We start from the raw sequence: 23,824 nt of genomic DNA, 5'->3' as shown, positions 1-23,824 counted from the left end.
TGCAGGGATGCGAGCGTGAAGGCAGGCGGCGATGGCGGGGTGACACGTCTGTCTGCTGCTCCAGCAGCCCGCAGCAGCCGCCGTGCACAACCAGCCCTCTCCCCTGCGATGCTCCGCGCTGCTATTATCTAAAGAGGCAAGCCAGCCTTGCTCAGAGCAGCCAAGGAGGATGGAAACCCAGCTTAAGGAGATGGGGGCAGATCGCTGAGCCACCCAGGAGGGGAGTGAGGCTGGGGCAAAGCCCCAAGTGGCTGCTGGAGGAAAGCGTGGGGTGGCCGTGCCACCAGAGCTGGGGACGGGGGACAGCGTGGCTGTCCCCAGCACGCTCAGCACCCTGGCTCCCTGCTCCTGGTGACGCCCCAGCAGGATGGGGACTGCCAACGGTGGCTTCAGCATGCTCCTCTGCAGCCCCTCCGGCTCCGACTGCAGCAATAAGGAAGAGCCGAGAGGGGAAAGTGAAAGAAAAAAAACCCACCACGAAGCAGCATCTTCCAATTTCTGCTATTAAAAAGCCTAGTCATTAAGGGAATGTACTTATTAATTATCTGTGATTTGTTGTGAAATGCTGAGGGGTTTACAACAACAAGAAGAGGGAAAAAAATTAATTTCTCTGCGGATGGCCTCCCGGCACCCTCCTCGCACCGCCGCGGCCCCGCGCACGCCCCTGCCCCTTGCCTGCGCCGCGTCCCCCCAGGTCTGCGGCCATCTGCACGCCGTAATTAAAGGAACCCCTGGGAGACCCGTAACACAAACGAGCTAATTTCATGTCTAATGATCTTTAATCAGAAGTGAGTGTGACTAACAACAGCCATCCAGAAGGTGCTTTGTTATTCATTTTATCTCCCGTCGGCTCCTCCAAAAAGCTCCCTTCCCTGCTGGCACGTGGCGGCCCTGCTCCTGTGGTGGTGAGGGGAAGAACCGGCCCCAGTGTCATGGGTCCATGGGGAGCAGGGACCTCCCCCATGGCTGGGGAGTCCTAAATCATTGCATTGATGACACCAGGAGCAGTCGGGTGCCCTCCTGTCCCCGCTCCATGCCTTGGATGAGGTCTGTGCAGGACAGCCAACGTCACCGCAACCCCATCCCATGCCCCTCGCAGCTATCCCAGGGATGCTGGCATCTCCCGAGGGGAAGCAGGGAGCCCCACAATTTCCTCTCCTTCATATTTGCCTTTAAAGGCACGTTCTTCTTCTTCACCTAATCCTCTCTTCCTCCTCCTCTGGTCCACATTAAATCAAGCACACGGCCTGTGTAAATAGCACTGGTATTTCTGGAGTCTTTCAGAATAAATACCAATAAAGAAAACAAGTGGGGGAAGATATTGAGGGATTTCGGGGTGAGAGCCCCCAAGCAGAGCCCTCGCCTCTTGCCAATGAGCCTGTGCAGGAGCACTTTGCTGGTTTGAACTGGTGAAGGGGAGGCAGGCACTGGGTTAACTGCCCATGTGCTCCCCCGCCACCCCCCGCAGCAGCTGCGTGACGGCACTGCGAGCATCGCTACGGGAGAAGCACGGGGTAATTTTAGTCTTCAGGTACCTGGAAATTACCTTGGGAGCTAAGCGCAATCACGGAGCAATCTGCAAAAGCTGGTGAAGCCACCCAGGAAGCAGGGTGCCGGCACCAAGCCCTCATATTTTGGGGTCCCCTCATGGACAGGGCTGTGGGGCTGCCCCGGGCCAGTGCCTTGCTGCGGACCCCAGCCCCGCATGTCTCCCCTGAGTCCTCCCGAACAGCCCCAGTGCTCCTGCTCCTCCAGCTCAGCCCCTACACGAGAATCTAATTAATTAAAGCAGCCTGTGAGCTGCTTGAGAGCTACAAGCCGATTCCTCTCCAGCTGCTCGAGGGGATGCTGTTCCAGCACTGCGAGCCGCGCCACGCGCTCGGAGAGGAGGTTTGAGCTCCAAAACACAAGGACAAGAACCAGGGCTGGAAAGGCTCCGGTACCAGCACAGTGGAGAGCCCGTGGGGAGAGGGCATCATCTCCTCCCCAGCCTCCACAGGAACTGAAATAGGACTTTTTTTTTTTTTTTTTCACAGTTCCAGGAACTAAAAATAACACTGGAAAGGTCAGCGCTCTGATGGCAGCGCTGCAGCCCGGTGGGGTTGAAGCCACGGTGTTATCAGCCTGACGAGGTGGCAAGTGGTGCACGTCTCTTTTGCGGGATGGAGCTGCAGCCACCATCCCACAGAAGCCTGGGATGGAGGCTGCAGCTGCAGGACTCGTGTTTGTGGGACGGCTGGCACTGCCCCAACAGGGACGAGGTGCTTTGGGCACTTTGCAGCCTGTGCCATGGGCTCAGCCTGCTCCCCAGGGCAGCGGTGCCTGGTCAAAGTGGGCACTCCGGGTGTCCCACGCTCACTAGGGCGAATTACAGCCTCCACCATCACTTCTGCAGCAGCTGAGAGCACAGCTGAAGCCTTTGACACCTGCGCTCATGCTGGGCTCCAGAGCTCTTTCTCTAGCTTTTCTCACCCGAGCTGATCTAATCCTTCTCCCGAGGATCTGCCATCCCCCTCTGGATTTCTTGCTGGTGTCTCGTAAGGGTCATTCTGCTAATCCTAAACCCTGGGGGCACTGCGGCTCCTAAGCGAGACTGTGCAGGTAGCTCCCGCTGCGCTGCGTTGACTTTGGTCCCTCTCAGCCCCCCAGCTGCAGGTTTCATTCTGCCAGGCAGCACGGGTGGGTGACCCCTGTGACCGTGAAATCTCTTTCCAGACTTAATAAGCTTGGGAAGAACCAAATCCTGCAGCGGTTTGCCGCCGAGGCCGCTAGGAGCAACTCGGAGGGCAGTGGGGAAGATGGAGCCAGGGGATGGGGATGGTTTGTGCCATGACCCAGGACACGCTGGAGCCTCACGGGCCAGGTTTTGGTGCTTGGTGGCTGCTCAGACCCGGGCACAGCCCGGCCCTCCTGGCCTGGGGCTGGTGCCACCAGCGCCTGGGGAGAGCAAAGGGAGCCGGTGCGCCCGCAAAGTGCCAGCCACTCCGCTCACACACAGCTCCTTCCACTGCCATCAGCATTTATAACGGGCAGTAAATATTTACAGAGTTCTTTGTGTCCCTGACCCATTAAGCACACAGAAATAACAACAGGATTTGCTTATAGATGCACCTTTCCTATGCAAGCCAGCCCCTGGCGCTTGGTGCAGCTCTCGGCGGTGTGTGGGGCAGGGTAGGGATGGGGCATTACTCACAGCCGCCGTTCATTTTCCACGCTGTGATGCATCTTGCCAAGGCACAGCCACCACGGGCTGTCGGAGGCACCAGAACATCTCCCCTCGCAGGCCCCTCCATGCCAGCCCCCTTAGCACATTCAGCAGCGCAGCCCATTCCCAAGGACAGGTGGAAGCAGGCATCATAATCTCCCTTGGCATCTTTTTTGTTTTTTTTTAAAAGCAATTTCCTCCCTCTGCCTCTCTGACAGAGCTGGGGAAATATTTAAGTGACCCGTTAACACTCCTCTCATCTCCCCAAGAAGACGTTTGATCTCATCACGCCTCGCCGACCAGCCTTCACCACGCGGCACCTCCTGTCCTCCTGCGCCTGCCTCTCCCCTCCTAGGCACCACGGGGACGGCAGTGCCCGTGGGTACTGGGACACCCTGCCCCATGGGGCATGGCACGGCACGGCGTGGTGCAGAGGAGAGCTGGCAGCTGGCATACCCACAGCACAGACCATCCCATGCCAACGCGGTGAGAGGAGCCCCTCGAGGCACGTCCACTTCTTTGGAGAGCGAACAGCCCGGCCCCGCGTTTTTTTGTGAATGATTTTCTTGTTCTACTTTCGGCCAGAATGGCTCTACAGCAAGGTTGGTGCTTTAACACAGTAATTCTCAGAGCGTAATGAAAGCTGACATTATATCAAACACAATAAAGACTCTCAGTTGATGGAGATCATTCCTGAACACACAAACCCATTAAACTGAAAAAAAAAATATCAATTCTACACACTCGCCAGCCAAAAGAAAATGTGATTTGTTATCTAAAAGGGGGTTATAAACACAGCTTCAATGCACTTTCTGTGCTGTAATGAAAACTGGGTTTGAAATGGCAAGACGACTGCAAATTAGAGTATTTGATTTTATTTTCTAACTTTTTAGGTAAACCTTCTACAAGGGCAAGTGCAAGGTTACGGCGACGATCTTTCTGTTCTCAGCCGATAAGTAGGATCTGTAATTAAAGGAGGAGAAAAATGAAACGGGGATAAGGAACTTGCATTTGCCCTTCTAAGGAGGCTTTGAACGCCAAGCCTGGTGCAGCCCTGGAAAACAGCAAACCGGGGGAGAGAGAGAACCAGCCAGCAGCATCTCGGCACGGTGCGGCGCAGGCACGGAGCGGGGCACCCAGCCGTGCTCCCCCACCACCGTGCCGGGCTCTTCTGCAGTCCCCACCGAGAGCCTGGGAGAGAAATCTCTGCTATTCATCCTGTCCTTCCCCATTTGGCAAACAGTGATCCCGTTTTCCCCTGAGTTTCGTTTCTAATGGAGCTTGAAATTATCTGGGCTTTGTTATTTGCTTCCTTGTTTGCACGTGGGAATTATTGATGGAGGGAGCACCGCGGGGCTGCAGGGAGGCCTGGGCTCCCTCTGCCGCCTCTGTGGCACGGCACGGCGACCCCAAACCTACCCCGAGCAGAAAGCGCCATGCTTCACCCCGTGCCTAAAGCCTGCTGTTTGGTTGCCCACCGCCTGGCGTGCCTCTCTGTGGCTGAGCTGCTCGGCGGCTCCGAGCGGGACCATTTTGGGCAGCAAAAGCCCGGAGAAGAAAAACCCTGCTGGAGAAATAAAAATGGCATTTCCCGGAGTGACGTTTCTGACAGCCCATTCTTGCAGCCCGCTCTACCTGCAGCTCAGCGGTTGGCGAGTGCTCTTACATGAGAAAGGGTCTGCAGGGCACCGACCCCTTCAAGCGCCCCGATCGGGGTCGCTGGAGTAGCCCCAGGCAAGGTGCATGCGGCACAAACCCCCACGTCCTCACCATGGCAAGCACTGGGTGTAAATTACGCCATCTCGTCAGCCCAGTGCAGCTCGGCGAGCGTGCTCGGTGGGAATCTGCTTGGGAAATACGCCCGTCATAAAGGGGTGGCATGTGGGCTTGTTACGGGGAAGCTGTCCCATAAATCGCACGCTTGGAGAATCAGGGACAAAACAGCACAGCGAACGTGGTGCTGAAATGTGCCGAGCCCTGCGAGGGGAGTTAAATCCTGAGATGATTTCCCTGCCACTGGGATGGAGCCCGAAGAGAAGCACATTGCGCCTGAAACACAGGGAGAGAGGGGAGGCAGAGGGGCAGCAGGAGGAAGAGGAGAGCTTTCTGGTGTAGCAGTGAAAAAATGCAGTGAGGAAGAAGAACTGGGAGAAAAACAACAGTAATAAACATTTTATGAAGCAGAAAATGGCTTATAAAGAAGTCAACTTTTAAAGGCAATTTATATAATCCTGCCAAGTGCACATAAACGTGGGCTTGGCTTTCTGCAGGGTCTAAGTGTCCCTTAAAGGGACAAATAGCTCTGGCCGCCCAGAAAACCGACACGGTGCCACCACGCTGCCCTGAGAAGCATTTCGCAGGCTGCGCCTTTGACTCCGTCCTCCAGATCTGGCCACGGTCCCCGTGCCCATGGGCTCAGCTGCCACCACCGGCTGGCGGTCACTGCCCTGCGCCCAGGCTGGGGTTGGCACCGCTGCTCCTGTGCCTGCTGCTGAGGTCTGGGAGTGGCGCACAGGGGGGAAAACCAAAAAGCCCAGCACCAGCGAGGAAAAGAAACTTTGCGTGCAGAGATCGGTTCTGAGCGACTGCTGGAAGCAGCCTAGCAGCCGTTTGCGCTCCTGCTCTTGTTTCATTTTCCCCTGAACTTCCATAGCAACCCATCTGCAGCGAGCGACTCTAATGTTTAATGGTCCTGCCATTAGCACTAATGCATTGCAAACACTCAGCATCTGCCGTCACGCAGTCAGATGGAAACACAAAAATAACCGCGCTCGGTGCAATCTGTCATAAACTCCAGCTTGGGGTTATAAAATGACACGCTGCGAGGGGAAGGGAGAGCTGCGGCCCCAGCCAGCCAGCCGCCCGGCGGGGGAGCTGCGGCCAGCGGTGACACCGCGGGCGCTGCGTGGTCCTCGTCACCCGTGGGTGTCCCTGCGGCAGGGCCCGGCACAGCCCCGGCGTGCAGCAGGGCAGGAGGGATGCGGAGGGCCGGGAGGTGGCACGCTCGACCTGGTGGCTCGCAAAACCCTGCAGCCACCGGTCCATCAAGCGCCCCAGCCTGCTCTGGGCTGTCCTGATAAAGCTGCGGCGAGCTCCGCGGTGACGCATCGCCGCACATTGTTTCTGGGTGACTCGCTCCTAATTACCTTGATTAAGTGGTGGCAAGCGGTGCTGTTAAAAATATATTTTTTTTTTTCCTGCGAAAGCGGATTTCTGAAAGGTTTGTGCTGCGAATGGCAAAATGAGCCAGGAGCTCCCCTGCGCTGCGGCTGCTCCTGGCGTGGTTTTCCATCACCAAGACCACCCTGGGAGGAGAGGGAGCGATTTGGGGCTGCAGAGGGGGACCTGCGGCACGGCAGCCACCCACGGCTCCTGTGGGGATGAGCAGAAGCACCCTGGTGTCCTTGCTCTACTTGCCCTGAGCACAGGTGGCTCCGGGGACAAACAACCCGACAGAAGGAGCGGCGCCAAACATGCGTTTTCCAGCAGCCAGGCACTGAAAAACTGAGCATCCACCTCGCCCGGACCTGAAGCATCTCGACTCCAAGCCAGCCGTTTCTGTGTGAGATGGGAGGAAATTTGGGCTAAAACCTGCATAACTGCTGAGGGACAGACCCAGGGGAGGTTTTCTTCCAGGACTCATGGTCCTGCTGAGCTCGGAGGGGCATCCGACCCCAGCTGTGGTGCTCACCCAATCTTGTTATCTTCTTAATGTCTCCCCCACTCATCTTCAGGCAAGAAGTGACAGTAATTCGGCAGCGCTTTCACACAGAAAGGCCTTGGTGACCATGGGTACCAATGACAGTTGTCTGCAGAATGGGACAGCCAGCGAGGACACCTCACCTTTTGTAACCGAGGCAAGAGACATTGACGTGGCTGCCTTCACCAACGGCAGGAGAGTCTACTAGAGCAGGAGTTGGCTTCAGGTCTTATTCTCTTCTCTTCCACAACTTCTCTTTCCAGCTTTGTTTCTGTTTGCAAGTCCCGTGGAGACATCTAACCACTCTCATTTGGCCAAACCCCCTTTGCTGGTGATGGACTAGCAGCAGGGGCAGGCGCAAAGCCCCAGCCACACGCAGGGACCGGCGCAATGAAGGACAAGAGGTTCCTCCCTGACAAATGCCCATGGTGACCACGCTTGGGGCTCGTCACACAGAGGAGTGTGTTCTGGGAGCCCGGTGGTGACAGCCGTGTTCTTCCCAGGGGCAGCACTCACCCCAGCACCCCGGCACCCCAAAAGGGCCCGGCAGAGGGGCTGGCCCCTTGGCTACTGCAGGGGGGTCCCGCAGCAGGGTAGGATCCGGCCCGGCCTGGAGGAAGGGGTGGGTGGCTCGGATTTTTTTTATTGTAGGCTCCGTTTGCGCCGAAAGGAAAACAATCTTTCCTTCCTTTTGTATTACTGCTAGAATCTGAGAGCATTTCCAGGCAGAATACTTCAGATTCCCGCTGAGCGTTATCACTGCCATAATTACAAAGTCAAATGCAATCATTAAAACAACATCTTCCCTCTCCCAGCCAAGATTGCTCCTTCCCCCAGCAGCAGCCCTGCCTGGCATTGCTGTCGGGTGCCGCAGGCAGGGCTGGCACGTGAGCCCCTGCCCTCTGCCAGCGCCAGGCCGACTGCTCCCACCCTGAAAACCCCTCCCTGGAACCCGACGCCAAAATGCTTGACTTTGCTCAAGCTTCACCTTCTGCCTGCTCCCACCAGAACTGCTTTGTTGGCTTTCATTAGGGCTGGGGTTGGGGATGGCAGGGCCATCCAGGTGGCACGGGCAGCACCCGCTTTAAAAATCAGGGGGAGCAAGGAGGGAAGGGCCAAGGGACAGGGAGCAGGAAGGGGACATGGAGAGTGTCACCGTGAGTGTCACCGTGAGCGTCCCCAGCACCTCGGGGAGCTCAGGGGCCAGGAGGGCAAGTGGAAGGAAGGTTGGGGTGAGCGAGCCGGAGCCTTACCCGGATGTTGTCCTGCCAGTGGTGGGCTTTCTGGAACTTCTCCGCAGCGTTGGCCAGCCTCTGCAAAGCAAGAGAGAGAGGAAAAGTGAGCGTGGAGAACGTGACACGAGTCGGGCAGTGCCCGTGCCGAGCTGGGGCACACCAGTGGCAGCAGGGGACGTGGCTGGGGCAGGAGGAGCCGGCGCAGGCAGCAGTGCCTGGGGAAGGGCTGCCTGGCACAAGGGGCTGCGCTGCTCCCCTCTTTGGAGCAAGCCGTAATCCCCGGCAGGACCACTGCCACCTGAACTCGCTCAGGGCTGCGCCACCTCAGCTCGGCTGATCAGCATTAACTAGCCATGCGAGGCCATCGTGTCATCACAAGAAGGCTCCCGAGAGAGCTCACGGATCGTGGGGACACGCAGCCAGCCCAGATGCGCCCTGCTGCTGGCGCTGCTGCAGCACTAATCCCTCACTCCCCGGGCACCGCTGTCATCGGCAGGTCCCCAAATTACTGACACCCCCTGAGCCCCAGGATCCCATAAGAGCAGGGCAGCAGCCCGGACCCAAAGAGCTCCTGGCACAGCTCCGGGGCTCAGTTGCAGAAGCAGCCGAGCCAGACCCAAGTGCAACGGAGGGGAGAAGACCCCAGCGTTGCCAACTCATCGCTCAGCCCCTCCGCCAGGCACCAGGAGCGCAGCGAAGCGCAGGGGCCGAGCAGGCAGAGATGTGAATCTTGCCACGTGGAGAACACGGCTTGTTCTTATCGGGTGCACGGGGATGCGTGTTCCATCACAGCGCAATCTCAGCCCGGGCTGGTCAGAACCTCCTCATTTCATCTCTTCTTTTTTTCATCTTGATTTCCAAAGCGCCTGCTTTCAACAGCTGGCGGCCACGGGGGGAGAGCAGCTATGGGCTGGGTGCTGAAGTTAAATGCCTCCAGCTCGGTGTGCTGCGAGGAGAGGATCGGGACGTGGTGGCCAAACAGAAAAGCCAAAAAATCGCTCCCTTTCGGGGTGGTTTTGCCCCTATGGGCTGGCGCATGGTGTGCAGGACGCCCTGCAGCTCCAGCTAGCAAAAGCTGTGGCCCAAATCCCGCATCCCCTCCCCAGCAGCTTTTGTGCTCTGTTTATACACTGAGATGGCTGATTAAAGGCGAGCATTTATTCCGAGTCGCATTTAAGGCAGCAGTGATGAAATATGCATTTTTCTATACTTGATAAGAGCATGTTTGTTTATTGCGGGCCCGGGGAAGATTTATGGACATCTTTAACTATTCATTGCCTCGTGCGAAGTGCCTGCAGTGTTGCAAATGGTGCACTAAGTGACTGCCGCACCCGCTACAGGCACTTCAGCGGAATATATTTTTCCACTGGAAAATGTTAATTTGTCAAGTGGATCTGGACAAAACTTTGTTTACAAAAAAATAAAATAAAATAATCCAGATGTTCTTTTTTTGGATAACCGGTACATTATAGGGACAGGGGAGCTGGCTGTAAGGGTGGCACGGCCATAGCAGGGTGCTGTGCCAGCCCTATATGGGCTCCTTTGGCTCCAGGAGGAGAGGAACATGATGCTGGAGACCGAGAGCTCGAGGAGGGAAGGGGGAGGCTGGCACTGCCACTCTGCTACCCGCTGCTGTCCCCCTCCAGCTCTCCAAGATGCGAGGGGTGCCCGGTGGGGCCGGCCACGACGGCAGGCTTGGGGAATAGTTCATCGTGAATAACGTGATTGTGATCGATACAGCTGAAGGATTATTTCTAATCCTTACTAACGATTAAACCATTATTTGTCAAGTGCTGCGGATCAATCGGTCCATCTCCAGCCGCGCTGCGTGCAGGGACTGCCAGATGCCCGGGGTGCTCGGGCCACTGAAAGCTGCTCGCTCGCAGGCACGAAGCGCTGCTGCAGCAAGTGCCCTGTGCCCTGGGCTCTCGTGTGGGCTCCCAGCCAGCCCGAGCACAGCCCTGCCTGCAGACACGGCCAGCGGGTGAATGGAAACTGGCTCCTGAAACAGCAGCGGGGCTCCACCACCCCAGTGCCATCGCTGCTCCCTGTTGGTGCTCGTCCCGTGTCCTCCATGGACAAACGTGGCTGTTATTTGTGCAGTTCAAGCAGCAGGAACGATTAGGGGAATTACCAAAAATACCAAAAACACCACAGCGGTGTGAACCACCCGCCAGCGTGGCCAGAGGACAGGGCCACACTGCCAGCAGGCTGCACTGCCCCGGCCGGCACACTCCGAGGAGCGTGGTTCATCTCCGAGGAGCCACCGAGGGCTACGGAGAGGAGATTTAGGGGCTGAAAACACTGAACCGAAACAGCTCTGCCGGGCAGAAAAGGCCAGTGGGAGATTTGCAAGGGATTGCCGTCTCAAGATCCCGACAGTGACTGTTTGTTGGGGGGGCTTGCGGGGGGAAGGTGCCGCAGGGTCTCTGTCGCGCCCCGGCTGCCTTCATAGGGCGCTCCTCCTGCCAGGGCCCCGCTCCCTGCATCCAAGTGCAGGGCTGCTGCTTGCCCTGTGGTTTCCCAAATAATGGCCCGATGCTCCCCGCTACATCTCTCTTCCCAGCCCAGCTGTGGCACATAAGTATGCCCAGGATGTTCCCGACTCGCTCAGCTCAGTGGATTTAACTCAGGAGGCAGCCAAGCAGAGACTGGAGAGCTCCACGGAGAGCCCCAAGGCCAAGGCTGGATTTATAGAACAGGATTATGGCAAACCCTCTGCAATGGGTGGCCAAGCAGCGGAACAGCAGGAGTGCCACCCCGGTGCCCCACGCGTCCCCAAGGGAATAAAGCACCCACACCCGTGCTGAGGCTCCCGGGGAGCTGCGGAGCTGGGGTAGGACAGGGGGGCTGAGGATTTTTGTTCATTTTGCTGTGCCCTACAAAAACACATCAACTGGAGGCTTAGGCAGATTAATCTACCCACGCTGCGATCCGCTGCACACGGAAAGGAATTGAAACACGCTCCAAGCTGCATTTCCTGCTGTTCCAGCTCAGCACCAGCTGAAAGGTGAGCAGAGACTGGGAAATGCGGCTTCGCACCCTCTTTACCTCCCCGCTGTGCACGAGGGAGCCTGGGGTGCTTTTCCCAGCTCTGACTTCTCCCCAGAGCCCTGAGCGGCTGGTTTTGCTGTGGTGGGGAGCTGCTGCTGCTAAGCCTTCATTTTCCCTTCCGCTCTCAGTTATCACCCTCATCTCAGCGCCTCCAGAGCAGCACGAAGTGCATTAACCTGCAGCACCTGAGCAAACAGCTGGCAGGAGAGATCCGTGCTGAAGACGCAAACAGCCCCTCGCCGCGGGGCCGCGGAGGTTCGCACCGCATCGCGCCATCCCAGCCCTCCTCCAAAAGCAACAAAACACAGGGAAAAGGTTAACAAGGGAAGGCTCAAAGCAAACAAGAGGAAGCCAAGCAACACCCAGCCCAGGCAGGAATGCGCCCCGGCAGCCCGTTCTCCTCCAGGATGGAGGAAGGAGCACGGCACAAGCCTCTCCTCCACGCCTGGGGCACCCCAAACTGCGACTGCCACCACAACCCCACGTGCCCCGCAGCGGCACGGTGTGTGCACCATCCGAAATCGCCAAGCAGCGCAGGAAGACAACCCCCCGATACACACCCAGGGAATATAAATCTTCAGTAAACACCGCGAGGCAGCGAAGCATCTCATCCTGTAATAATCTCCGAGACAGTTGATCCCAGGGCTCTTATTACCCCAGCAGCCATCATCTGCAATCCAGTCGGCAGCCGGCTTAGCCATGGCCGGGTATTGATCAGGGAGGCGGCTGCACAAAGCGCGGCAGCATTTCTCTTTCACGGCACTAACTTGTTTGTCGATAACTCTTTCCGCCGCGCAGCACGGGCCGTGCTGGCAGGGAACGGGGTGGCTGGAGCCCTTCTCTCCTCCCCTCGTGCCCAGATCCTGCCCACCCCTGCGGGAGGCTGGGGTTGGGGCTGGCTGCCAACGCTCTCCTGCCTGGCGGAGGGCGAAGAAAGGCACGGTGCTCAGCAAAAAGCAGGTGGCCAATACCTCAAGGACTTCCAAATCTGATCCCCAGCCCAGCTGGTGCTTACCGCTGGGGCCTGATGCAGCAGTGAGCCCCCTTGGAGCCCACCCAGGACACCAGTGAGCCTCCTTCTGCTGCTGCAAGGGTCACAAGCCCAAACTTGGGGCACTGCCAGCTTTGGAGCTGCTGCAGACCTGGCACAGGCAGTCCATGGCACCAGGAGCCCTGAAGACACCGCTGTGCTGATCGCCTCAGTACCTCACACGGCTCCTGCTCCCCTGCTCCCCTTCCTCTAGCGGCACCAAACACCAGCACCGGCCTCACCAGAGCACTGCAGCAGCTGGAGCGAGGAGCTGGGCACGGATACCTGCGTGTGCGCAGGGAGCCTGGGGAGGGATGCTTGGAAGCTCGCCCTCTTTCCTGTAGAGTGCCCAGTAACGGGGAGCCCTGCTCCAATTTGCTCCGTGCTCCTGAGGGCTGAGCACGAGCATCGTGAGCCCTGCGCGGCTCCGCAGAGGGGAGAGGGGCTGCAGGTGCCCCTCTTATTGCCCGAGGTCCCTGGTGCCAGTCGCTGTGTCACCCCAGCGCCAGCCCCAGCCCCTCCTTGCTCCAGCTCCAGCCTGTTCAGCCCAGCGATGCTCCCTAAATCACATTCAAATAATCCGCGGAGCTGCAGTTCCGATCATCGAGTGGGACTTGTCACAGTTCAAAATCCATTACCAGAACCACAAGGCATTTCACCGGCAATTATAAAAGATAGTTTCACTTAAAAATCGATTTTACTTAGAGCTCGGGGGAACGGCTGTTTGGGAACAGGACGCACCAAAACGGCACAGGGCCCAGCGAGGGAACCGGCACCAAACCCAGCCCTTCTAACCCCAAATCCCACATCCTGGAGCTGGATGCCAGCCTTGGGATCGCTTTTAGGAATGCAGCTCGGCTACGCTGGCCTGTGCTGCTGTGGATTAGCCGAGCTCTCTCTGAAATGATGCTGGTGGCTCCCCTTCTGCGGACCCAGATTGCCAGAACCAGGTTGTGCCATGAACACCGGGAGGTATTTGGGCTGGCGCGCGTGAGATACCAGTCAACAAACCGCCCGGAGCTACGATCAGCCTGCTGACACCCTACATCTGCTTAAGCCGCGCCGAGGAATATTTTGAGGCATTTTCAAAATAATTGCGAGCGTTTTCTGCCTGTGCCGGGCGGCTAATTAAGCGGTTTGCAAACAAAGCGAGACGGCGAAAACGTGCGGGCTGCGGAAAGCCGGGGCACCCCGCACGTGCACGGCTGCCTGCTCGGCACGGGCTGCCCACGGCCTTCACACGGATGTCTCTGGTCTGGCCCTCCTCTCACCTATCCTCTCACCCACAGCCTAAAACTGAGCAGCTTTGGGTTAACTCTGCCTTTTTACAGTGCAGGGAGTGCAGCGCACAACCAGCTCCTTTGGGGGGGCAGGGTAAGCAGCAGCCAAGCGGGAGCAAACCCCACTGAGGATGGGGCCGAGCCTGATGCCAACACCAAGCAGGGAGCTGCGACCTCGTGGCTTCACCCCAGGCCTCTCCATTTTCTGGCTTCCTCCGAGCCCCGATGCTCCTCCAGCATTTCCCCAATGAGCCTCAACACAGAAACACTTCAGGACCTGCGGGGCGCTCCCCTCAGTCCCGCTTCAGGCATGCATTTCTGCCTCACTGCTAAGCCTAAAAACGCAGGCACCCTGACACTTTGTGCTTTAAAGACCAGGCTGGGGGAGGAGAAAAGAGCAGGAGAGCTCCCCTAAGGGAAAAGCCATCAGCCGGAACAAGATTTCAACAGCTACACGTTTCCTGACCTTTTCCGCAGCCGTATCTTTAATGTTGCACGGCCGAATGTGATAAAAAGAAAAAATTAATAAAAATGGATTTCATTTTTTAAAAAAGGTCAGGACATGTGTTACAGGGAAAAACTCATTTGGGTGCGTGCCTTCCACCTCGCTGATCCCGGGCCCTCCCCTGCCTCCCAGCCGGGCAGCTCTGCACGCAGCCAGCGGCTCCCTCTGCTTATTGCTGTAAATTCATGTTTTTCTCTTCCCCTGCCAGATGAAGATTTGGGAATTGTACGCTCAGAGGTGCTGGCAAATGCTTGGGAGCTGCTCATACCTGGTGGGGTTCTGCCTGTCCGACCCAGGGAGGCAGAGGCACGTTCCTGGAAGCCAAAGCAGCCCAGCCGCAGGCTGCAGATGTTGGTATTACCGAACCTGCTCGGCAATTAGAGCAGACTTCTGGCTAACTTCTTCCTACTTTCACCATCCCCTGATTTTTTTAAATATATTATTATGCGTTAAGAACAAAACATAATTCATCAAAGTTAGCAAAAAAAAAAAAAAAGCAACAATTGCTGCGATAACATCACACTAAGTTATTAAGCGGTGACAATGGGGGACAATTACAGGGCACGGCCCGTCCTACGGCACCGCCGTCGGGATGAATCGAGGCAGAGCAGGCGCTGAATGGAGAGGAGCTGATTAACGGGGGCATCGCTGTGCCGCAGCACAATGCCTGCCATTCAGCCGGGCAGTGAGCGCCCTGCGTGCTGCTGGGGGCTGGAGAGGGAAGGTGGAAAGGCAGAAAGGAGAGGTGAGGAGCAGCAGAGACCCGGCTCCTTTGTGCCTGACACGAGCACGCTGCGTTTTTTTGGGTCTGTAATCTCAGGTGGTAACTAATAGGATGCAAGGAAGCGGCCCCGAGTTGCACCGGGGAGGTTTAGATGGGGTACCGGGGTGAATTTGGGCACGGAAGAGCTGCTGAGGCACTGGGACCGGGTCAGGACAGAGGCACCGTCCCTGCAGGATTTCAGGGGTGTGTGGGTGTGGTGCTAAGGGACGTGGTTATGGGGTGGACGTGGTCGTGTTAGGTGGTAGCTGGACCTGATGGTCCTACAGGTCTTCTCCAGACTAAAGGCTTCTATCCACAACACAGCATCCCCACCTAATTCTGCTCCTGCGATGCCCAAAAGATTTTTGCAATGGCTCAGCCATTCATGGGGACTGTTGGGGGATGCTTGCAAACCTACAGGCCGGGTCTTCGGCTGGCACTGAGCATCCTGTGCGGCTCGGAAAGGAGCGTGGGTGAGCTCCCTGCACAGGCTCAGCCTGCCCAGTCCTGCCAGCCACATCGGGGAGCAGCCTGGGGACATCGGGGAGCAGCACGGGGACATTGGGGACCAGCACGGGGACACTGAGCAGTGGAAAGCTCAGAAATAGGTGGCTGGACTTCACAGCTTGGCACACCTGTGAAACCAGCAAAAGAATGTGCAGCACTGATGGTGCTGAGCAGCACCGAGCACTGCCCGCTCCTGTGCCCCTTCCAGCGTGCCTGGTGACGGATCCTGCCCGTCCCTTCCCTCCCTGCCAGCCCAGATTCCTTCCCAGCGGTGAAACGCTGGAGCCAGCGCTGGGTTCCCTGCTGCTCCAGCGGCTCCGACTCTCTCCTAAGACGTTATTTTTACACTTCTCTTAAAATACAACACTAAGAGAGGCTTCTTGACTATATTAACATTAGGAATCTAATCAGCAATCAGACAGCTCATAATTTTCTGATTAGCTCTGATTATACTCAATCTTTAGGAAAGAGAGAAAAAAAAAGAGGAAAGAGAAAGAAAAAAAAAAGAAGGAAAAATATAAAAATATTCTCTGCTCCATTTCCCCACCCCAATTCCCTCGCCAAGGCACAAAGCCATCGCAGCAGCAGGGCTGGAGGTGCCACCATGCACCTGCCCTCTGTCCCCGAGGCTTGGGAACCAGCTTATTGTCCCCGGGAAGGGGCTGATGGAGAAAACACCAAGAACTGGAACTGCTGACAGGCACGCAGAGAGCTCTGCTCCATGGCCTAGCATCTCGGCCAACGTGCTGAAACTCAGGAGGGAAGGATGGCAGGGAGAAGGAGGTGATCTGCCTGCGGGGAGCTGGCCTCGGCCGAAGGGAAGAGCTGGAAGGGGGAGCTTCTGAGGAGGAGGAGGAGGAGGCTGAAGATCGCTGCAGGAGGAGGCAGTGGCCACACGCTGGCTTGGTGGGAAATGACAAATGCTTTGAGGCAGCCCACAGGACAGACCCCAAGGACACAGGGTATGGGATGGCCAGGAGGTGGGAGGCAAAGGAACGAGAGGCCGGAGGACCTGGGGCGGGGGCACGCGATGCCACCCGAGCAGCTCCACCTGTGGGGCTGCCATCACAGAGCAAGCTGCTCCTCCAAAAACAGCAGTGAGGAGGACTGGGGGAAGCTGGAGAGGTGTCAGGGCCCTGGCATCAGCTGGCCGGGCTGTCGGGGACACGCTGGGCAGACTCACGTGGGCCTGCCTCCAGCCGCACCAGACCCTGCCGAGGGGCCTCTGTGGCGACCTCTCTTGCTGTGCTTTTGCGAAGGACGAGGGCAGGATCCCTGGGGCTCACTCCCGACTGCAGCCAGGAGAAAGGACAGTGAGGAAGGAGCCCCGAGGGAGGGGAGTGCAGAGCGAGCCCCACGCCTGGAGTTAACCAGGCGCGCAGGCTCCACGTCGGAGATTCGCTCCCGACTGCAGCAAGCGATCAGCTGACGCCGTGAAGCATGAGATTTAATTATTTGTATCATAGTCATGGCCGGCATAACTACAAATGATATTAATGGTCATAAAATTGTCCAGCTGGCTCTTCAAACCCGCCGCCGCGCCCAAGCTGCCTCACGGGGGCTGCGCGCCGCAGGGCAGAGCGCCGCGGCCCCGTCAGACAGACGCCAGCTGGAGGGGCCGCCCCACGCCTGCCCGGGATCACTGAGCACCAAACTCGCACTTCATGTCTTGAGGACAGGCCCGATAATGAGAGAGGCTCCGTAAAAGCTGTGGCTGGCCACACGTTCGCATCGGTTGTGCTGAAGCTGCCGGCTGGCAGGCCGGGAAGACACTTTGCTGCGATACTAGGCCCAGGCCTTCCCCTGGCCTAGAGTGGTGATGGCAACATCACCAGGTTTATCTGGGCTGAGCAGAAAACACCTCAAAAACCCCCACTTGGGCTCCACTGTGGTGAAGGAAAAGGTGCAAACACACCAGGACTTGGCTCCTCCAGCACTCGCTCACCGCATGTCCCAGCCGGGCAGAGTCCTGTCCCCAAACTTGCCAAGAAGAAGCCAGGCAGGAGGTTTGTGCCTTCGCTGGAGGGGATGAGGGAGGGGATGGAGCCCTTCTGGGTGCCCGTGCTCCAGCCCTGCTGCTCTCGCCTCCCATGTGCTGTGCTCCAGCATCCACACGGACCCGGCGGCAGTGAGCGGGGCTCTGTTATGAACTGGCCTCAGAGCAGGCACAAAAAGCTGCCCGAGTTCACGTGGACGGGGCCTTCCCCCCTCCCCATGCCAGGAAAGTCTCCTCCTTACACTCCAAACCCTGTAATCACATCCGCAGAGCCCTCTTTTGTAAAGCAGCCTCGGAGATGTAATTAGTTTGAGGTGACCTCTGGAAAAAAAAAAAAGTTCAAGTTTAAAAAGAAAATCTCTCCGGTTAATGCTATGCAAATTGCCAGAGAGGCAATCAGGCTGACTTTTAAACACTGGCCCCCGTCGGAACGGCTCACAAGACAGCCTTATTGTCTCTCTATCAATTTGCATCTCATTACCCACAAGGCGCCGCTTGCTGGAGGTAACCTTTTGGGGAACACGCCGCAGCGGCGCGGAGGCTGGGGACAATATGGGGACGTGTGTTTACACGGCCTGCGGGTGCCCGAGCAGCTGCCAGGATGCTGTTGGGAGGCTCAGGCCATGTCCTCCCTTGGCCTCGCTCCTTCCTGAGGCTTGCTGGGGCTCCAGCCCTGCCTGGAGGCACCGCGGGCTTGAGCGCGCAGAGCAGCCATCTCCCAGCACCAAGAAGCTGGCACATCCTCAGCAAGGGCGTCGCCGAGCAGCAGCAGCCTGGGCAGGTTTCTTCTTTCTGATGGAGCCACGCTGTCCTGAGCTCCGTGGCCTCCTCCCCACAGTCCCCACCTGCAGTGTGTGTCCCGATGGGTGCCCACACGCTCCCTGCATGCCCGCCAGCCCCTCCTGCGCAAAGCCCGCGTGGTCTTGCCCGCAGCAGCCGCCTGCCTCCGCCCGCCCGCTGAAGATGCTGCTGAGCATCCTCCCGCACTTCCTAACGCCTCTGCCAAGCTTCAGCGCCTTGGGGAGATGGGACAAAAATAGCGTTTTTCTACAGGAAGGAAATGAAGGAGATGTCGCAAGCAGCGCGTGCCAGCAGCAGAGCCCAGCCTTTCCTAACCGCTGCTGCGCGGCACCAGCAAAATGGAGCCGGCCAGCTCCTGCTATTTTTAAGCACTCGCTGCAACGTTCCCAGCGACAGCTGTATTCCCTCAACACCCACGAGCAGGAACTTTTGCAGGTCTCCTTCGAGGCGTTTGCACGCTGGCACCCCTGCCAGCGGCACCGCTTCCTCCTCTCCCCGCGGCAAGGAGCCCCGCGGCGGCACAGCACCTTCCTTCGCCGCTCCGCCAAGCCGGGGGCTGCCGAGTTGCTAAGAGCTCGCCAGGGCCCTCCACCAACGCGCCGTGCCACCCCCGCCGCCCCGGCCGGAGGTGCCGAGGCAACAAAGGGACTTCTAATAGGCAGGAGAGCACCACTGCGCCGAAGAAAACCCGATCATTTAAAACCCTTCTGAATAATGGTGCTGCCTCCCCGCTGCTCAAATCAGCCTCGGCATTTTGTTATTATGATAACTAAATACAGAAGATTTTAACAGCTGGAAATGCAGCAACAATATTTAAAAGAGGTTTTTTTTTTTTTTTTTTAAATTGTTGGTATTTTATTCAATAATGGTAATGGGCTTTTTTTTTCCCCTTTTTTTCTTTTAAAGGCACAAGGTTTCCCCGCTCCGTTGTTTTTGCACGGTGCCGGTCGGGCTGCGAAGCCAGCTCCTGCCTGCTGATGGCAGGCACTTAATACACGGCGAGGCCAGGGCTGGGCGAGGGAGCTGCTGGCAGACGGATGCACAGAAATCACGGCTCGCTGCTCGGACACCTCGCTCACGCTCCGGCGCTGCCTCCCGAGCCTTGCAGGGAGCCGAGGAAGTGCCAAATGGGGAACTGCTGCCCGGGAGCGGCACAGCCAAAACCACCGCAGCAGCTGAAGCCACAGAGCCAGCCTGAAGGTGGCTGTAAGCAGGGGCTTGGCTGGGACCTGGCGGTGGGACGGTCACCTCCCGATGTCCCCATGGAGCCTCCCTGCTCCCTCCGGTCCCGAGCGGCCCGTCCCAGGGCGGTTCATCCCACCTGGGGTTCCCGATGCACCACAATCCGTTTGTGGTGTCTTACCAAGGAAGTAAAAGCCTGCTGGCAGTGTAAATACAAAGGGATGGTTTGTGCTGTGACATTTGGGGTTGTTTTGCAGCACTGCATTGTGATAATTTAGGAGACTCGATTGCCTGTGGCTCTCCCAGTTGTCACCACGTTATACCGTGAATCTGGCTGTGGCTGTGCCGTGCCGTGGCTCTGCCACCCTTCCTCTGCCTCATCCCCCAGTGCAGTCCCTTGGCATCAGCTGAAGCCTCACAGAAGGAGAGCAAAGGCTCTCAGGACCCCAAGAGCACTGGGATGAGCCAAAACCCATTCCTAATCCCCTGTAAAATGTGTCCACGCCCTCGCCGTACCTGGATAAACCCTTTTCCTTGCTTGATACTCATCTCTAAATGTTAATGCCTCCTCCCTCTGAGCCGGGTGGACGTGGCAGCTCCTTCCCCAGCTCCCTGGGACAGAGCCACTTGGGTCACCCTGATTTTGGGAACGGTGACCGGTCAGCTCCGGCCAGAGATGGGCTAAGGGGTAAGGTGGGTGCGCTGGGGCATCCCCATGCCTGGGATGGGGATGGCAGCGGGCAGACAGGGCACAGGGGGAGAGGGCAGAGAGCTGGGATGGGGGGGATTTGGGGGACTTCAGGAGAGGGGGGGGTGAGGAGCGGGACAAAGAGCAAGGGCAGGGGAAAGCGGAGAGGAGGGGCTGCTGCTGGCGGGGAGGAGAGCGCTATTTTAATCCTTCATTCAGAGCCCCAGTGCCCTTCACCCTGATGCCTATTTAATGTCATCCCATTCAGCGAGTGTCCCCATGATCTGGTAATTATCTTTTACTTACAAAAGAGCATCTCTGTGTCACAAATACTCCCCTCTCCGGCTCTGCCACAGATCAATATCTCCTCAAGGCCTTTGCCTTTGTTTGGGGGAATGGAATTGATTTCTCCGAGAAGTGAGGGGAGGAAAAATATATAAATAAGTGCTGCAGATGTGGCTCTGCCCAAGCCCTGCTGAAGGCTGTGCTGGGCAAGCAGCTAAGCAAAAAGAAAGCGCAGGGACCCCACCTCCTGCTGCAAGGATTGCGTCCTGCCCGCTGCCTGCTGCTGCTGGACTAACTGCGGGGCCACTCGTGTGGTTCTCGCTCAGTGTGCACGCACCTGGAAAGCTGGAGCCAGAAGAAACCTCCAGGTCAAGATATCACCAGCTCGCAAAGGTTTCACAGCAAGAGAAGCGTGGAGGTGCCGATCTGCCAGCACACACGAGGATGTGTGCGTGTCCCACCTTCACGTGGCTGAAAATCTTGGCAGAAAGGAGCACGCATTTACTCAGGTGAAAGCCGAGACCCTCAGACAGGGGTGCAGACAGAAAACTGCCCTGCTGGCTTGCTGCTAGCAAGTGGAGGATGGAATGAACGTAAAGGAAAGCACCAAAAGGCTTAGTGCCACGCAGGACACACGGCCCGTGGAAGCTACAAGACAGTGCTACGTGGCAGGACTGACTGTGGCCATGGGCTGCCTGCAGGAACCTCGAACACAGGGCAGGAAGGGCCCTTTGGGGTCCATCCACTGGGCCACAATGTGCCCGAGCGGGACCAAACCCTCCCAGGTGAGTATTTTTCCAACCTATTTCCAAGAAACTGCCGGTGATGGAGTTCCCACGGCCTCCCCAGGCAATCTATCCCGGTGCTTAACTACTCTTACAGTTGGCAAGTTTTTCTTAATATCTAAGGCAAATCTCTCCCACTGCAATTTAAGCCTATTACTTCCCATCCCATCTCCAGCGTGCATGGAGAATGGTTCATTACTTTCTCCTTCCCTGCAACAGGAACCTTTTATGTATTTGGAGGCTGTTACTGTGTTTTACCTCAGCCTTCTCCCGACAAAACAAACCTTTAATTCTAATATCTGCAAGCAGGCCCTTGCTTCCTAATCCTCTGGTTGCTCTCTCTGTCCCTCTGTCCGTCTGTCATTTCTCTGTGTCCGTCTGGAGGCACGCTGCCAGGAACTGGCCCCAGAGCCAGCAGCGAGGAAGAGTGAGGTTTACGCCACCTCGCCGGGACAAGACACCATCAGTTGGTGTTTTTCTCCTCTTAACACACCCCAGCAGTGTTGGGCCACGCTGAGTTTGCAGTCTTTAGAACCACTTTGATCTATTTCAACCTTCCCCATCATATCCTAATTTGCTGTTGTCCAAATGGGAGGAAAGGAGGAAAACAACCACCAAGAATGTGGGGAAGAGTGAAAATTTTCCACGAGGAAACCTGTGGCAACGCCTTTCTTCCAAGGACTTCTAAAACCGTGTTTGTTCAGCTCCTCGGACCCAGATTCTTATGGTTATAAAGCACCACTCAGCTGCTGGGGTCTCCTCATGCCCTGAACCACGAACAAACCACGAACCATGCTCTTCCCTGCAGCAGGATGAAACCCAGGGCAAGCACATCCAAAGCAGTGCTTTTTGGGAACAACAATTAGGACCCATCACGCATGCTGATGGAGCTCAGAATTAACTGCAACCTTTCAAGGAAGAGATCGAGGCACTCTGGAGCACAAACATCTCACTGGAAGTGATGGTCCAAAGACACTAGTTTGTGCTCAGGAACAGGCGGTAAATAAAAGTGTCACATTAGCCCGTAGTCCTATAAATCAGTGGGTCCCTCATCTGTGACAGTGTGTGGCTCTGCTCGTGCCGAGCAGGGAGAAGAGGCAGACGCGGGGCAAAGAAGAACAACAGCGGCTGCTCGGAGCACGGGGGAACTCGGGTAGCAACAGTCAGAAACGATTCAGGGGATTTGATTCTCTTAAAGGAAAAAGTGGTTTTAAAGAGAGGTGTAAACCCCCACGTAACAGAGAAGAGACCTCTGAGCTCAGTGATTGAAACGCTCAAATCTGATGACAAGAAACATAGCTCCCTGAGGAACTCAACGCCTCGAGATGTCGAGGACACGAGACTTTTTTTAAGGAACACAAATCAGATTAATCGGAGAGCATCATTGGTTATGCGAGCTGAGATCAAAGTACAGAGGAATGCAAGTGCTATCACTCAAGGATTTATACCTCCCAAGTAACTGCTTAGGATTAGAAAGAAATTTCAATAATCTGCCAGCTAAGTACGCATTGCGAGAGTAATAATCCTTCTCTCTCCAAACATCTGCTACCAGCTACTAATGGAGGTAGTAATAAGCTAGGTGGATCATAAACCTGACCTGATCTGATTGCTACCTTATAAACTGGAACACGAGGGTGTGATCATTTATCCCGGGGTAACGTGTCACCCTCCAGGACCACGCCACGCAGGAAGCTGCAGGAGCAGAGCACCGGGATGCCTTCTCCTGGAGTCCTGACCTGCAGAAAGGCAGACCCATCACACGAGCTCTTGCAAGCTCCCGTGCTATTGATTTTTATATTATTTGTTGTAGACGCCTCTACTTGCATCCTAAAATCAGGCAGACAATGTATATACAAAGCAACAGGAGGACGGGAGCTTAAATGTGTGCAGTATCTCTGTGGTAGGTCTGCAATTTCCTACCACGAATTTGAGCTGTTGCTTGATGTAGCGTCAAACCCAAGCAAGCAGAATGAGCTCGTGTCTTTCGTTTATCTAAGATAAACCGAACCTCACCGCTGCTCTTCGCTTTCTCTTTCTCTCTCTGCCTTTTTGAAACGTTCCTCAGGCTCCTGACACCACCTGGATGGGCTGGCCAAAGAGAGGACGTGTGGAAATAACAGCAGGAAGGAGAGACACAAAATGCATGAAGAGGAAACAGAGGGAGCAGAATTTTAATACCAAAGCATCCAATATAACTGTTTTCCTCCAACAAGCTTACACTGAAAGGTTACTTCTGTCATTAGAGATGGGTGAAAAATGTCAGTAGTTTTCAGAGAAAAGTGAGTAACATTTTTATTCCCTATCACCTCCCCAGAAAGTAAAACAAGGTGAAACAGGAGCTGGGAGCAGCACCTGGCTTGTTTCACCCCCTGCTCTACATGTGCAGTATCAGCACAAAACACGTAGGAAAGAAAAAACCATCACGGTACTATTTCCTTCCGACTTCACTACAGCTTGGAATACAACAGCTGCAAAAAAATAGCCTTGGCTGGGCCTCTCAGTGGCTCGCCTACCCCAGCAGCTGGTCCGGAGGCAATGCCCTGTCCCCAGACCCTGCCTCCCAGCTCTCGGAAGGGCAGGGACGTGTTGGTGGCACACAGCCCCTCGGGAGGTGACATCCTGGGTGGCAGGCAAGGCTGCTCCCTGCTGATCAACCCAGGGCAGCCTCCTGCGGCCACCACCACGCTGCTAGGCCCAAGGCCGCAGAGCTCAGTGCCAGGGCACTGGTAACACAGGCAGCGATGGGAGGCCATGGGCACACCTCGGTTATTCTGAGCCTCCGTGGTATCCTCCACCAGGAGGCTTTTG

The 23,824-nt window shown here is 56.6% G+C and overlaps 1 protein-coding gene across 7 annotated transcripts in view; it reads right to left on the bottom strand.

Annotated features, from left to right (window-relative positions):
* The window catches only part of CACNA2D2 (calcium voltage-gated channel auxiliary subunit alpha2delta 2), a 167,337-nt gene that overhangs the window by 27,727 nt on the left and 115,786 nt on the right, over nt 1–23,824 (bottom strand). For 5 of the 7 annotated variants that reach the window (XM_068694168.1, XM_068694170.1, XM_068694169.1 and 2 more), the window contains one exon: nt 8,159–8,218. In XM_068694168.1, coding sequence (XP_068550269.1) covers nt 8,159–8,218 — 60 coding nt within the window. Of the gene's footprint in view, nt 1–8,158; nt 8,219–11,754; nt 11,911–23,824 lie in introns of those variants that run through there. The other 2 variants (XM_068694173.1, XM_068694174.1) reach the window with 1 other exon arrangement.

Source organism: Anas acuta, chromosome 11 (genome assembly GCF_963932015.1).
Source record: "Anas acuta chromosome 11, bAnaAcu1.1, whole genome shotgun sequence".
In the NCBI taxonomy this organism is placed as follows: Eukaryota; Metazoa; Chordata; class Aves; order Anseriformes; family Anatidae; genus Anas; species Anas acuta.
The sequence above is the reverse complement of the archived record's forward strand: the minus strand, read 5'-3'. Positions and strand labels throughout refer to the sequence as shown.